The following is a 16410-nucleotide window of genomic DNA, read 5'->3' on the forward strand; positions in this document are numbered from 1 at the left end:
GGCATGGTGGTGGGCACCTGTAGTCCCAGCTACTTGGGAGTCTGAGGCAGGAGAATGGCGTGAACCCGGGAGGCAGAGCTTAAAGTGAGCCAAGATCACGCCACTGCATTCCAGCCTGGGTGACAGAACGAGACTCTGTCTTAAAAAAAAAAAAAAAAAAAAAAAACCCGAGGCAGGGCCTCAACCCACAGAACAGGCAGCGGTGGGGGCGGCTCTGGCAGGTGCCCAGGCCAAGCCCAGAACCTCCCCTGCAGCTCTGCAGGTAGCCTTACTGTGACCCATGTTTGACAAAAGTCTTAAAGCTCATCAATGTCACCTGCTTTGCCTAGATCCTCCCACCAGCAAAAGGCAAAACCAGCACTGGATCCCAGCCTATGTGACCCCAAGGCAGCTTTTAACCCCAGCTCCCCAGAATAGCCCAGAAGCTGCCTCCTGCCTGGCTGAGGACGGCTCCTGTGCCCGCAGTTCCTTCCAGGCATCTAGGCAGGTCTGGTGAGAAGCGTGCCCGGAGGGTGTGTCTCAATAACTTGCAAAATCTGGCTGTGCCAGCAGGACCCAAGCACCCGCCCTACTCTACCGAAGCCTCAGGCTACAGCTTCCTGGAAACTGACGCAGAGCCAACTGCAGGTTCAGCAGAATCTCCACCACCTTCACACCTACTCCTGGCTTCTTCTAACAGGCCCATCTCGTTCTGCAGAAGGTGGCTGCTCTGATCATTCCTCTGCTGTCTGCACTGGGTTGTTCGGCTCTGTCCTGCCTTTCTGCTTGCCTTGACACTGGATTAATATCCAGAACAACTGCATTTGACATTAAGCCAGGGCTTCCTGTTAACGGAGGCAGTGTGCTGGTGTGTCACTGCATTCGACCTCATGGAACCTTTGCCACAGCTCATGAGGCAGCCACATCTGCGATCCCGTTTTACAGATGGAAACGCTAAGACAGAGAAATAGCAGAGCAGCGTGCCCAAGGCCCAAACCCAACACTCGACAGAGCTGGGAGTCCAGCCCAGGTGGGCTTGCCCCGAGGCCAGCACTCTACGGAATGTCCAGCTCACAGTCATACTACGCGGTCCCCAGTATGATTTTCTAGAAAGGTGAGACTTTCAGAATTGCCCTCTTCTCACATGCTCAAAGCCCCAGGGCCAGTTCAACTGTGCCCGTCCCCACGAGCAGACATCACTACCTTTAACACAGAAATGAACTCAGTACGTGTGATGTCTCCTTCGCGTGCCCTTGGCAGAGCACCAAGATTGAGTCAACACGGTGTCTGCTTTGGTGACTCTGAGTCACCAAGAAGAATCATGGGCCTGGGGACCCCACCTCAGCCATGAAACAGGGGCAGCTGGATGCAGAACCGATGTGTAGACAGAGCCAGGAGCTCACGCCGGCGCTTGGGGATTTAGGGAGGAGACACTGCCCTATGGTGTCCCATCTCTGCAGCCCTGGAGGAGGAAATCCCAGAGCCGGGATGGCCCTTGGAGACCATGTAAGCCAGTGGCTTTCGAACAGCTTTTAGCCACAGAGCCCTGGGTGCAAACCAAATCTTCTACAAAACCCAACTTACATAAACCAAAAAAGAAGCCCAGTGAAGGAGTCCTGGCTGCTGCCTAACCCAAGCTGCAGGGACAACAGTCACTGCAGTGCCCTTGGGAAGTGCGGAGTCCAGGACCCTGTGCAGGCTGTCGCCCCAGCACCCCAGGAGGCAGCGCCCAGGCTCCCGGTGACTCCAAGACCCCCACCTGGGGCAGCTGGGGATCACTGGTCACTTGCAGGGGCTCTCAACCTGTTTCTTGGCAGTGGAACAGAGCATTCTCATGCAGAACCCCAAACTATGAAGGGCTCCATGGGCTGAAGTGAGGGTCCCAGAGCCCACCCAGCTCAGGCCCCCACTCCCAAGCCTCTGAGGCATTCCCCAGGAAGGCAAGGCCCCTGGCTGGACACAGCTAGACTCTGGAGTGAGGCCAGCCTGAGTTGGGTCGGCACAGGTCTTCCTGGTGCATCCACACAGTGGCCCAGCTCTGCCCTCCAAGCTCACCCAGAGGACAGCTCCCCCGTCCCAGGATGGCCCCGGATACAGAGGGCAGGAGTCTCCATGTTTCCAGGAGCCTCAGCACGAGACTGGACAAAGTCCCTGTCCTTTCCAAGCCAGCACTCAGGACACACATACTGGGCCCTTGGGACAAGGGTGGCCACTGTCATCCCCACACAGCCTACAGGCGACAGCACCTCCGGCCCCTCCATTTCTGAAAGCTACAAACATCCCTTAGGACAGCAGCAGAGGCTCCTGACCAACAGAGACAGTGACCACAGTGGACCACCAGCCGGTCCCTGCCCGAGGAGCCCTCCCCAGCAGCAGTCACAGTGGCTCCATACGAGGAGTGCCCTGGGTGGGCACGGGGAGTGGTCTGCCCTCCTGCTCACCTCAAACACCTCCTCATCCAGGATCCGGGTGCCAAACACGATGATACCATTGACGTCTATCATGGGGTGGTCACTGCGGTCGAGGAATTTGGTGGTCTTCTTTTTACAGTCGAGGACCAAGGTGACATTTTTCTTGTGGACGCTGAGAGCAATTCTGTGCCACCTGCAGAGAAACAGACGCTGAGGACAGGGCTTGGGTCACAGACGCCAGCTCAGGCGATTTTGCGGCAAATTCCTCGAGACACAGGGAGAAGGCCCACTTCCTGCACGAACGTGGTGGGGTGGAGCGGATCAAGTCCCGGCCTCTGGAATCGGACAAGTTAGGGCAACCCCACGTGCCATGAGATCTACCCATTCCCTAGAATCCTGGTCCCTTAGACAAGGACAGCTGTCTGAACCCTGGAAGCCCATCCAGGAGCCCAAGTGAAAGGGGAAAGGGGGAGCGTGCAGCACTCGACACGGGCTCGGGAGCGGGGAGCGGGATCCCTGCAGCACGGTCACAGCCGTTGGGAGAAGGGCAGGGCGGCGGCCGTTGCATTTTGCTGTGTGCATAACAGCACTCGTCATGTGCCCTCTGAACCCCAATGGCAAACCGCAGGCAGCCAGAGAAGACTGGGGGTGAACAGGAAATGGTGGAATGAGGGCCGGGCGCGGTGGCTCGAGCTTGTAATCCCAGCACTTTGGGAGGCCGAGACGGGCAAATCACGAGGTCAGGAGATCGAGACCATCCTGGCTAACACGGTGAAACCCCGTCTCTACTAAAAAATACAAAAAACTAGCCGGGCGAGGTGGTGGGCGCCTGTAGTCCCAGCTACTCGGGAGGCTGAGGCTGAGGCGAGGCGGAGCTTGCAGTGAGCTGAGATCCGGCCACTGCACCTCAGCCTGGGTGACAGAGCGAGACTCCGTCTCAACAAAAAAAAAAAAAAAAAAAAAAAAAAAAAGGGAAATGGTGGAATGAGTGGATCTGTCTGAAAGTCTTAGCGAAGAATTCAGATATCATGTACTGAAGGCCTTCCGAGGCATGACCTCACACGTACTGACCACAAAAGAGGCGACTGACAAGCCCTGGTGCTGAGGTCCGCACCCAACAGAGCGCCCTGGCACGACCCGCCTTTCCTCATGCTCACTCCCACTCCTAACACATCTGTGTCCTTGAAGGATACCTTAAATCCTTTCTGGAAAAGATGGGGTATAACCTCACAATTTCCTGTGTCCCTTCTGACACAAACAGGCTGGAATTTCACGTGCTTTAGTACACTTTACAAAGGGGCAATGGAGGGCCAGGAAGGAGAAGTGACTCCACAAAGCCACAGACGATGAATCAAGACCATAACCCAGATTTTAGGACTCCAAGCCCAGCGCCCTCTCCTCTGCTGTGGCGTCTGTGGGAGTCTCGGTACCGGCTGCTGCACATCCCCTAGTGTGCCCTACATCTGGTCAGTGGTATGAGCTGGCCTGATTCCCACTCCGGCAGGAGAACAGTTGCCAGAAGTGCCCACTTACTTGCCATCTGACAGGTTGATACCCCGGAAGAGGGGGTAGTCTTCTGGGCCAGGCTTCCCCGTGTGGTCCTCGTAGAGGAAGACGGGAGAGCGGCCCAGCTCCAGCCCAATCTGCTGGATACCCTGCTCGTTGTAGATGGAGACCAGGAAGGCCTGGCTGCCTTTCTTGGCTTTCACAGTTGTTAGGATGGAGAAGTCCTCGGGAAATGCAGACGCTGGAACAGAGCACAGAGATGAGAAGGCAGTCGGGAGCACCCCCAACCACGCCCAGCCATGGCTCTCTGCAAACAAGCCAGCCCGGGGCCCTGGGAAGCTGTGCTGCCCATGGTAGGGCACTGTCATCTGATGCACATCTGCCCCTTGATCAAACTGTTCCTGCAGCCCTTCCCTGCTCCCACTTGGCCAAGCCTGCCCCCTTCAAGACTCAGTGCAAATGCAAACTCCTCCATGAAACATGGCCAGTCCTTCCAGCTGGGAGCCCTCAACACCCTGTCCTCAGCTCCCACGCCTCAACCCATCTGTGTGTCGACCCTCAGGAGAACCTCTTGGGCTGTGAGCTGCCTCTCGACAGAGGCTGCTTCTCAGGCATCTTTGTACACTCCATGGGGTCTCACCACTTAGCATGCAAGGAAGGGAGGGAGGGAGACAGAGGGAGGAAGCAGAGAGAGGAAGGGAGAAGGGAAGCACCAGCCTCAGACTGCCACTAGAATTGTACTTTGTGACCTTTCCTGGTTGCTATGCAAAACAGAGAAAACGTGGAAATTAATCAAAAGAATTGAATCCAAATTTAAAATTAGAAAAAAAAAATATATATCCTTAGTATATTAACAGGAGAAATTACGTCTTACAACACCCGCCAGAAGCAATCTGAGGTCATTAAAAGGCAGACCCAGGCTGGCCCAGCCACGAGCACCTAAGCCCACCCCACATGTCTGCCCCTCATCCGTGGGCATGACCGGAAGCCCTGGCCCCTCCTGTCCATCGATCCTGGTGGCGAAGGTGGCGATGCTCTCACCCTGGACCACCTTCAGTTCTGCCAAAAGCCCGGGGATGAGGGAGGGCCTGTGGCTAATTGATGCCGCTGGGCCAGCCAAAAGTGCTGGGCCTAAGGCTGTGGGCTCCTCAGAACCAGCCAGAAGGAGCGTCCCAGCGGGGTGTCACAGGGACGTGCCAAGGAAGGGGCCCAGGACCTGCTGCTGGAGCGGCCCCACAAGCAGCACCGCTACGGAGGGCTGGGATCTGGTGAGGGGACTTGAGCCATCAGGAATCCATTATCAGACCCACCCCTTCTTTAGAAGTGCGGACAAAGGTGAACCAGGTGGCCCAGAGGCCCCTGACCCCATGGGGCGGCAGAGTCTGGATCTGCCGCAGCGGCGCCTGCATAGCGGCTATCCGGGAGCACCCTCTGCTGGCGAAATCGTGGCAAGGCAGGCAGCAGCCTCACCGCCTCTGCCCCTGGCCACTCCAGCACAGCTGCAGGGGCCACACTGTGGGGAAGGGGACGCTGAAGGCCCCCTCGTCCCACAGCATCCTGAGGCTTCCCAGCGGGAGAAGAATGCACCGCTGGTCGCAGCCTCTGCATCCTCTGTAAGGTGCTGCAGGGAGATCTCCCAAGGGTCCGAGCAGACCCTCCAAAGCCCCCACAGGCCAACCCAGAGCCTGTGTAAGCGCTGGAAGTTGCCACAGCAGCAGGCTCATCCTGCAGGTCACGAATCTCTCACTAAGGCGCTGACAGGGAACGGCAGGGAACAGCTGTGGCCAGGCACCCTACGTTGGCCAGCTCCATGACTCAGCTGTTCCCACAGAAGACTGGGCCCCGGGTGGGCCTGGCCAAGGCCCCTGTCCCCAAAGCTGGGGACAGCCCCAGGTGGGGGTGATGACAATCAGTGTGGTCATCTGGGAAAGGCAGGTTTCACGGAAGAACTGGCTTAGGACTCCCACGTCTAGACACAAGCCATCAGCTTTGTTTTTTGGTTTTTATGGGGGTTTTTAAAAATAGAGTCTCATTCTGTCGCCCAGGTTGGAGTGCAGTGGTGAGATCTTAGCTCACTGCAACGTCCACCTCCAAGGTTCAGGCAGTTCTCCTGCCTCAGCCTCCCAAGTAGCTGGGACTACACGCCCATGCCACTACGCCTGGTTAATTTTTGTATTTTTGGTAAAGATGAGGTTTCACCATGTTGGTCAGGCTGGTATCGAACTCCTGACCTTAGGTGATCCGCCCAACTCGGCCTCCCAAAGCGCTGGGTTTATGGCTTTGCATCACCCCTCCACATGTGGGCATGTGGGCACGGGACCCTGAAGATGACGGCCTTAGCTGGTTCCACCTATGTCAAGGGAGTGGGACCTGCCATGCCCACCCACCATGAGGGCCCCAGATGGCAAGGTTGCCAGCAGGACCATGGCGGCATGGGGCACTGAGGGCCAGGTGGGATCTCACCTGAAGCACCCAGGGCAGACGGCACAATCACCATCTGAGTCCACTCCCTCACTCTCATGACAAAGGGTCACCTGGCTCCCATCCCTACCCCACCGCCACCTTGTGTGCCAGAGTCATTCTTCCATCTTAAAAGATCAAAGAACAAGTTGAGCACGCTCATCTCTCCGGCACGAGGCACCGCAAGGCCCACGAACCCCCATCTCCTGCAGCTCATTAAAATGCCGTTTCTCAAGTTTTGAAATCTCTATGGTAACAAATTTTCTCAGCTCAGATAAAACCCGAAAGGATAAATTATGTTGAACATTAATCTCTCTCCTGGCAAAATAACAATGGATTCATTGTCACTGCGAGATGGCCCATTCGAGTCATGACATGAGCTGGGACGCTGACACTTTATAATCTACGCTGTCCAGGCACTCTGGGAGGAGGGAGTCAGCAGTTGAACACTTCATGTTTCATTTCTCCAAGAAAAGTCACAGTTGACAGGGGTGGGCTCTGGACTTCCGTCTCGTTCTGTCGCCCAGGCTGGAGTGCAGTGGCACAATCTCAGCTCACTGCAAGCTCCGCCTCCTGGGTCCAAGCGATTCTTCTGCCTCAGCCTCCCGAGTAGCTGGGACTACAGGTGCCCACCACCACGCCGGGCTAATTATTTGTGTATTTTTTAGTAGAGACGGGGTTTCACCATGTTAGTCAGGATGGTCTCTATCTCCTGACCTCGTGATCCACCTGCCTCGGCCTCCCAAAGTGCTGGGATTACAGGCGTGAGCCAATGCGCCCGGCCAGAGCTTTTCATTTTTACTTCTGCTGAAGTCCAAAGGCACTAGAGCATTTTAGGTATGCAGTAGGAGTACAATAAATGCATTTGTGTTGAAACGGCGTCACACTGAGCCGACAGTTACTAAGCACACTGACTGCTCACTACAGTGGATCATGTGATCAATAAATGGTGACTGGTCCGCTAATAAACCGTGATTGGTGCCAGGTTCTGGGGTGACACAGTCAAGGGACATATATGGCCCCTGGCCTCAGAAAGTGATACTCCCACGATACAAACAGAAATCATCAAACCAGTTAGTTAAATAATTGCAGGCTGGGTGAGGTGGCTCACACCTGTAATCCCTGTACTTTGGGAGGCCAAGGCCGGAGGATCACTTGAGGTCAGGAGTTCCACACCAGCCTGGCCAACATGGTGAATCCCCGTCTCTGCCAAAAATATAAAAACATTAGCCAGGTGTGGTGGCATGCACCTGTAATCCCAACTACTGGGAGGCAGAGGTTGCAGTAAGCCAAGATCATACCACTGCACTCCAGCCTGGGTGACAGAGTGAGACTTTGTCTCAATAATAATAATAATTGCAAATAATGCAGGAGGCAGTGGGGCAGGGTGGCAGAAATAGGCCAGAGGATAGGAAATGAATGTGGGGTGTGGCTAACTTTGGAAAGGGGGCGGGTGAGGTTTCAGCTGGACCCTGGCAGCCCAGGAGGGGCCGGGCTGAGGGGAGCATGGCAGGCCCAGGGTAGAGGCCCAGGATCCAGGGGCACCAAGGTAGCCCTGCAGAAGGAACTTCCCAAGCCATCCTCGGTCCTGACCAGAAGGGCTCTCAGTCCCAGACTGGGGTGGGACAGGTAAGGGGCCCTAGACAGGAAGCTGTCATCTGGCAGCCCCTGCAGGGAGGACTTAGTTCTGGAACCTGCCGGCCTGGGCCCAAACTTACTGCATTTGTCATGGCCAGAAGTGAGGTTCATATTCCCTGGGCTGGACCAACCCATGGGGTCGAAGATGGAGTGAGAAAGAGACAGTCTCCAGTCTCAAGGGGAGGCTGTGCACGTACCCAGGTGGGAACCCCACATCTTACTTCATGGGAGCCCCTCGTCTCAGCCATGAGGGAACCTCCATCCTGCTCTATGGGGGTGCAGGGGAGTGGGGAGCAAAGCCCCCAGGCTGAGGACACTACCCTCCTACTGCTGCCTCCATCTTCCCCTCACATCAGCCTGCCCCTGCAGCCGGCACCCTGTCCTCAGCCATCCCTGCGACCCTTGTCCAGCACTCAGCGCAGTCCTACGGAGGGTCCTGGGGCCCGGCGCGACTGGCTGCTCCCTCGCTTTCCGGCAGGAGGGTACTGGCGGGGGCAGCGAGGAGCAGCAGGACATTCAGCCCGAGGGAGGCTGATTCTGGAGCCCAGGCCCTGGGGTGCAGGAGAGCCACAGGTGAGGACAGGGTGTCAGCCAAGGGGCAGGGAGGCATGGGCAGAGCCATGGCCTCCACCCAACCCTGCCTGGGGCCCTGAGTAGGAGGCAAGTCTCAGAGGCCTGGGCAGAGGAGGGGTATGGAGGAAAAGGCACCTACAAAGGACAGAATGGAGAGGACCCCACCCACAGCACCAGAGCCGAGGAGGAAGCTGCGCACTGATCCAGCAAGTGGGCTCAGGTGGGGCTGGTCCCTGAGTCAGGTGACCATGGGGGACACTGCCTCGCCTGGTCATCCTCAGAGGGGACAGCTCAGATCTGGGTCATTACAAACAAGTAGTGCTGGGTCAACAAGGCAGGGAGTGCCCGATCCCGGGCCCCCAGTGGGGATGTGGATCCCAGAGCTCAGGCCACCCGGTGAGGAAGCCAGGCCCGCTGCCTTCAGGGTCTCAGGCCGCCTTACCGTGAGGCGACGTCTGCACTGCAGACACGGGGGGCCGAGGCCTGGGACCCCACAGGGAAGGAAGGAAGTCCCAACCCTCCCCGCTTCGCTGGCGGCCCCCGCGTCACAGTCCTGGGCTTCAGTCCCTGCAGCCTCATCTCCCTGGTGCCAGGACACCCCAGCACCCACGATCGGTCAGAAACTGTGGCTTGGGGTGGAGCTCCCTGGTCTGACAGATCCCAGAACCCAGACTGCTGGGTCTGAGCAAGACTAGAAAACCCTCTTCGAATAAGGGGGGAATTCTAGCCTCTGTCCTGCCCCCAAGTGCAGAAAATGCTAACAGGCTTCTTCACCTGCACAGAAGGGAGGGCGGTGCCCCTGAGGAGGGCGGCCTAGGGAACCTCGCTCTCCCAGGCCAGAGGAGGCCGGGCTCCGTCTGTTCTGTTCATGGCTATGTCTCCCTGGCACCCAGATCACTCTGCCAGTTCGTGCCCAGTGCGGGATACAGGACCAGCTGGTGCCAAAGTGGGTGGAGGGCAGAGGTTAACACCTGTGCAGCCTGGGTGGGGAGCGGCACTGTACCCAGGTGGAGGCTCCCAGTCACCTGCTCAGCTCAGCCTCCAAACCCCCACCCCCGTGATCCAGGGGCCACTTGGCTGCTGGGTTGCTGAGAGGTGTGTGGGCTCTTCAGGGAATGTGGGGAGCCAGCTCAGGGATTTTGTCAGGGGATTGGATGCCAGGGAAACAGCTGCCTGGATGTGGGCTCCTCCTCTCGCCAAGAGATACTTGCAGATACTGTTTTTGCTCCACTCAGTTCCCCACAGCCCAGGCCTTGCCGTGGCCACCTGGGCTGCACCATCTCTTCTTCGTCTGCAGCTGCCAGGCAGGTCAGGTCTCTAGAATCCCGCAGACGCTGCTGCTCCCTGAGACAGGGCACGGTGCAGCTCTGGCTCCCCTAGCGCTTAGGCTGACCCACACGAGTGGCTGACATGAGGCCATGTTGGTCCCAAGCAAACAGCCCTTTCCTATGTGTGGCCCCTACACGCTGAGTGAGCACTTCTCAAATCAAACAGAAAATCTGAAGTGAGCTTCTGAGTCCCTCCACTGAGGAGGCCCACAGGCCAACGGGGGTGGAGGGAGTCAGAGCAACAGAGGACAGGTAGCGAGTTTGCTCTGAGAGCCGGGCGGAAGGGGGAGGTGGGCTACAGTGTCAGATCAAAGGAAATGCCGTCCTATGACACTGGTCTCCAACAGTGTCCCTTGAATGGCTTTCCCAACCCAACACTTGGGGACCTGCAGAAGGGACTCCATAGACATCCCTGCTTAAAATACTTCCCAAGCAACCTCCAGCTTCATCTGCCATGAATGGGGCAACTGGCTTATATGGACCCACTCTACTCTCTAAGCTAATTCACAGAAGGCCCTGGAAGAGGAAGGGCAGCACTCTGGAAAACTTGGAAAAAACATGGACTTAAAAAGACATCCCACATACCACTCAGAAATTTACCCTAGATTATGTGTTGTTTGTTTTGTTTGCTTTGTTTTGTTTGAGACAGTCTCACTCACTCCGTTGCCCAGGCTGGAGTGCAATGGCGCGATCTCGGTCCACTGCTTCACTGTGTCACGATAACCTCACTCACCTAGCATCTGGTAAAAAGGCTGAAACAGACATGGAAACCAATCGATCTGCAGATAAGAGCCCTGCTCAGGGACAGGGGTCCCTGCTGAGAGGGAAGCACAGAGAGCCTGCTATGCAGAAACTGCTGGAAGGCCAAGCCATTTCTTTCTTTTCTCTTTTTTTTTTTTTTTTTTTTTTTTTTTTTGACATAGTCTCACTCTCACTCAGGCTGGAGTGCAGTGGAGCCATCTCGGCTCACTGCAACCTCCGCCTCCTAGGTTCAAGCGATTCTTCTGCCTCAGCCTCCCGAGTAGCTGGGATTACAGGCGTGCACCACCACGCCTGGCTAATTTTTGTATTTTTAGTAGAGATGGGGTTTCGCTATGTTGGCCAGGCTGGTCTCAAACTCCTGACCTTAAGTGATCCACCTGCCTCAGCCTCCCAAAGTGCTGGGATTACAGGGTGAGCCACTGTGCCCGGCTGATTCTAGATTATTTATCCAATAATTAGCCTGTATTCCTGAGATACGATAATATTTCTGGTCACAGGATAATCCAGAAGAGAAGGATGAAGTTCAGTGAGTGTGTGGTGCCAGTGCCCCAGAATTGAGTGACACAGATAAGATTAAACACAGTGGCTGAGCCGGGCACGGTGGCTCACACCTGTAATGCCAGCACTTTGGGAGGCTGAGGCAGGTGGATCATTTGAGGTCAGGAGTTCCAGACGAGCTTGACTTATATACAAAAATTAGCCGGGCATGGTGGCAGGCGCCTGTAATCCCAGCTACTTGTGAGGCTGAGGCAGGAGAATGGCTTGAACCCAGGAGGCAGAGGTTGCAGTGAGCCGAGATCGCGCTGCTACACTCCAGCCTGGGCGACACAGCGAGACTCCCTCTCAAAAAAAAAAAAACACAGTGGCTGAAGATCCTTGGAAAGCAGGAGCACTTACTTCCCCAGTGTGCCCCTCAGCCTATCACACACCCAGAGTCCACGGGGTCCTTGGCAATCAGCTGCCTAAGCCCTTCCCTGGACCAGCCCTCCCAGGCTCTCTAGGTTACGAATTCTAAACGTGGGGTCATGGGGCAGAAAAGGGTGCAAATTCTGGGCCAAGATGCCGGTGAGCATTCCGTGACTAATTCCAAAAGAGATGTTCTCCCAAAAGCTTAGGAACGCTCCTCCAGCGGCCAGGAGAAACGGAACCGCTGCGGTCCTTCGTGAGGACAGGCTGCCCGTGCCGATGAGTTCCACACGCTTAAGGCTGGGGATCCACAACCCAGGGCCACTTGGGCACCCAAAGGTGGGTTTTTTAAGAGAATGTGGGCTGCCAGGGGTCCCAGGCCACCTCACCTCACCTCCACCGAGCTGCAAGGCAGGGACTCGGCGCCTCGGAGGTATTTCTTGAAATAACTCGTTCTCAAAGACATTCTTGAAAAGAACCGCCCAGCTTCTCTCAGAGACAAGCTCTTCAAAGTCACATGGATGTAAAGGAGGGCTGGGCAAGGGCTGGGGATGAGCGCACACAGAGTAAGTCTGTGGAAGCAGAAACGGCCCCTCAAAAGAGGGTGTCCTTCAGGGGCCCCGCAGAGACAGGATCATCAGAAACCCCACGGCGCGTTCACAGACCACCCTGATCGTGGGTTCAATGCCGGACTCACCTCCAGGTCCACCAAAAAGACGCTGCGCTGTCTTCTAATAATTACAGAGCTTCTCATAGAGTGAACTCACCTACCCTACATGCCCCGTCCCTGTCTTATCTGAATCAGAAAGAGGAGCTCATTTTAGTCCAGGCCATGAGCACCCGGCTCGGGCAAGGCGATGAGGTTCTCCATCAACAGCTCATTAATCATGTCCAGATAAACCCAGAGGGTTTAATTAACTGTGACAGGTGCCACCCCACGACTGGGTGACAGGGACAACTTGAATGCTGCATCTTGGAGCTAATGCTGCTTAGAGCTGATGCTGCTTCTCACTCCGGGTATGTAATTAAAAGCAGAGACCCAGCGTTTGGCAGTTGATTCTCATTAAAAGCCTCGCGTGCTCTTGCTAAGAGTCACGACGTTTGATTCATCGTCTCTTAATGTCACTGCCCCAGTTAAGCTTTGTCTGGAAGTGCTTCCTCTCCCACGACCCCGAGGTTTCTCTCGACTCATCCCTCAGGACCCACCCAACTGCTTCTGCACTTGGAGTCCTGGCAGCCCAGCTACCACCGGAGACACGGCTGATAGAAGGTCAAGGGCACTGGGCCACACCCACCCACCCACATCCAGCAGAGAAGGACAGTGACAAAGCCCAGTTCAGTCCAGAAGGACAAAGTCCCACCATTGCAACCGCGTTTTCACGACAGTGAAACGAAACCGGGCTCGTGAAAGGGGCTTCCTGGACAACTGAGCCTGTGTCTGCCACCACACAGGCTTGAGCGCTGCTCCCGGCTGGAGGCCAGAGGGCCAACGGGACCCGCCACCCCAAACAGAAGGGTGCGGCACTTACCAGGGTACAACTGCTTGGTGGGTGCGCTGAGCTGCGCGTCTTTGGTGACTCTGTAAGCGACATCCGGGCCTTTGGAAGATCGCCGCGTGGCGCAAAAGCCTGTTGTCTTTGTTATTCCATCGGGCAAGTTGTGAAAATCTAGAACCTTCAGGAGATCTGCTGGCTGAGCTGAAATGACAGAGGAGGAGCGGGGTTAGCCACGGAGAGGAAAGGAGCGCCCGGGAGCACCCGGAAGCTGGGATGACGGGAAGCACCCCCACCCCCCACCACTGTGAATCCCGGGCACTCAGAAGAGCCCCAGGACTGGCTCAGAGCAGCGTGCTGGGAGAGGCAGAGCCCCACGCTGTGGAGGAGGGTCCCATCCCGGTCCCCACCAGCAGTCACACACCAGGGGCAGACCCAGGCTTGCCCAGCTCTGATGACGCCCGCTTTCCTCATTGTGCTCTCGTGGTTCCTGAGGCTGGTAGGGGCCACACACCCAGCCTCCCAGACACTTCTTCTCATTGGCCACGTAAGGACAGCAGCCCGGGCCGACGCTGGAAGGCTGCAGAAGGCCCACTGCGGAGCTAGCCGCCTTATGGGGTGCTGTGCAATGACACGGAAGCACTGGAGGGTCACAACATATGCCCTGCAGCCCTGAGAACCTTCATCCCGCCTGAGACTCCTCCGGAGGGCATGGGGATGTCACCAGCCTAGTTTATCCCCCCTCGTTATCCACCTGGACTGTCTGTCGCCTTCCCATGACCATTTACAGCGGGTGTGCAGTTTCCATTGCCCTGGAAGACCCCTGCCCACATCACCAGACCATGCAGAGCCAAGAACAAGGGAGGGGCAGCCCCCGCATCCCTTCCAGAAGGTTCCTGACCCTCAATCCGGGGGCTCTCAGGGAAGGGCAGGGGATAAGCTGACCTCTGGCCAGCTGAAGCCATGATCGTTACCAGGGAGCTCAATGGTCACCCTCCAACACAGAAGACGGCCCCATCTGCCAGAGCCTCCATCCCCCACACCACGAGGACCCCAGACCTGCATCCACCGCAAGGCACGAATCCAGGTACCCGCCCTGAACAAGGTCAGCTTCATGGGGGAAAGCACCGCTCCTGTACCTACAAACAAGAGGCTCCTTGGGAGTCTGGGCAGAGAAAATAAACTCAAAGTTGGCGTTGCAGCGACAGAACAGTGTGTGCTGGGGCGGCCTGGGGGTTGGAGGAACCCAGCAGCCACCAACCACCTGCCCAGTAGGTGTGAATGGGGTTGGGCCGGACCCCCTCTGCTGGCCAATCAGAGCATGACACCGCCCTGTCCCAGAAGGTCAGCTCAGGGACGGACATGAGACCAGCCAGGACAAGGAAGCACGGTCCTGGGGCTTTTTTCCTTTGGGAACAAGGAATCCTCCCGCTCTGCCGGCTCCAAACACAGAACAGGAACTTGGAACTGCTGGCAACTGTCTTCTGAGCAGGCGGAGAATGCCTGCCTGAGGACGCAGAGACAGACTCTGGCCACACTGTTTGGGTAGCTGGAGCAAGCTGTGCCTGAACAAGAATCATCTACAGAAACCTGTGTATCCATCTTTATGCTAATGCCAACTAGAGTTAGATCCCAACATCTGCTACTAAACAGTGCCCATCTCCGGGTGCAGCGGTGTGGGCCTCCTTAGCTATCAGTTCCCTGCTCCCTGACCCTGCTCCCCAGGGAGGAATGATGACAAGCCTGGGACGGGCTCAAGAGGAAAGTCCCACCTTTTTCACAAGGGTGGAAGGTTTGGAGGTGAGACGGGATGGCCAACCCAGGTTTCCTCTCTGCTGGTTTTCGAGGACTCCTGCAGCCAGCGGCACCTGGAGCCTCAGCACTGCCATGGGAGGAGGTGGCCGCCAGAGACGACGGTGCAGCATCACTGCTTGTCCCAGCAGGCCCTCAGCAAGAGGGGTACCCAGACGGAGGATCTGTCTCCCCAGCACTCCCTGTCCCTCCAGGGGACTCAGCGCAGGCACTGTGCTTGGTGCGCAGGCCACAAGGAGGTATAGACAGGGCCCTGTGCCGCCCCCAACCACGCCATGACCAGCTGACGGTGCAGGGAAGACAGCAGCCTGGGGGTGGGGCTCTGAAGGAGACCAGGGTGGAGGGAAATTGAAGCTGCACTTCTCAATCATGAAGCACCTCCCCATCCACAGTTCTCTGGAAGGTTCCACAGTACCCCAGGTCCTAGGGTTTTGAAGTCCCTGCCTCCGACGGTGTCATTTCTACAGCCTGGCTTCGCTGCAGTCCTCTGCCAATCAAATCAAGTAGCCAGAAACATGGGGAAGCTGAGGATTTCCCACCGTGGTGTGGGAACAGTTACAAAGGGGAGGGGCGGCCCAGGGACCCAGAACACCCTGCGTCCAGGCTGGCCTCTCATGGCCTCTCTGATTTCCTGAGTGGCTTTCGGCTGCCAAGCAGCGCACAGTGCACCCAGCTCTGTCACTCCCTCGGGCATGTACGGCACCTCCCACCTGGCCCCCGCAAAGAAGGCTTTGGTGGGCTTTTGCCTTTGACTTGAGAAGCAACGCTGAGTGCGGGTGCCTGGTGAGGCTGCACCGCACAGCCCTCGGCCTGGATGCAGCCCGTGGGAAGAGAGGACGCGCCAGCTGCCGGCCCACCTGCTGAGGATGACACAGCGCCGAGCCCTGGGTCATCCCTAAGACTCAATTCCAGCATTGGCAACAGCCAGGGCAGGGGAGCAAGGATCCCAGCCGGGGCTTCCTGGACTCACACCGTAATAAGCCCGTGATGCTCTTCCCAGGCTCAGGCTCGCAAGCCTGTTTTCTCCATTGCTGAAGACGAGAGCTGTTTTCCAGCAGGCTCGGTGGACATGTTCACAGATCTCTGTTGCAACAAGTTTAAGAGGCCACCAGACCTTTCCCAGGCCCAGTGCCACCCCTCCTGCCGGCCAGGGGCTTCCTTTGCCAGAGCAGAGGAAAACATTCAGTATTTTTTTTTAAAAGAAAAGGCTGGGGAGAGCCTGGGAAGAGCCTGGCAACACAGCCTTTCAGGAGCTTTTCTTCCAGTCTCCATCAGGATGAAAACTCCAGTTGGACACAGCACGAGCTTTGGGGACAGGGGGATGTGGGTTTGAAGCCAGTGTCACCCCCCACCAGAGGGTAGATCCCAGTGGGTCAAGGGCAGTGAGAGAAGCTGCAGAATCAATGGTGGCCACCACACACTGGTCCGGGCACTGCCGGGCTCAGCAAACAAGAACCCCTCTCTTTTACCCTTTTCTCCTAGACAGCCAGGCAGGGGCCCATCACCAGCAGTTCCCATAGGACCCACCGAGCAGCCCAGGTG

The 16410-nt window shown here is 56.9% G+C and overlaps 1 protein-coding gene across 1 annotated transcript in view; it reads right to left on the reverse strand.

Annotated features, from left to right (window-relative positions):
- Positions 1-16410, reverse strand: part of COL5A1 (collagen type V alpha 1 chain) — a 201242-nt gene that overhangs the window by 140640 nt on the left and 44192 nt on the right. Inside the window, 3 exon segments of the mRNA XM_031654694.1 lie at positions 2421-2583; positions 3924-4137; positions 13093-13260. Of these exon segments, the coding sequence (XP_031510554.1) occupies positions 2421-2583; positions 3924-4137; positions 13093-13260 (545 nt within the window).

The sequence above is a fragment of the Papio anubis genome, chromosome 13, assembly GCF_008728515.1.
Source record: "Papio anubis isolate 15944 chromosome 13, Panubis1.0, whole genome shotgun sequence".
NCBI classification, from domain to species: Eukaryota; Metazoa; Chordata; class Mammalia; order Primates; family Cercopithecidae; genus Papio; species Papio anubis.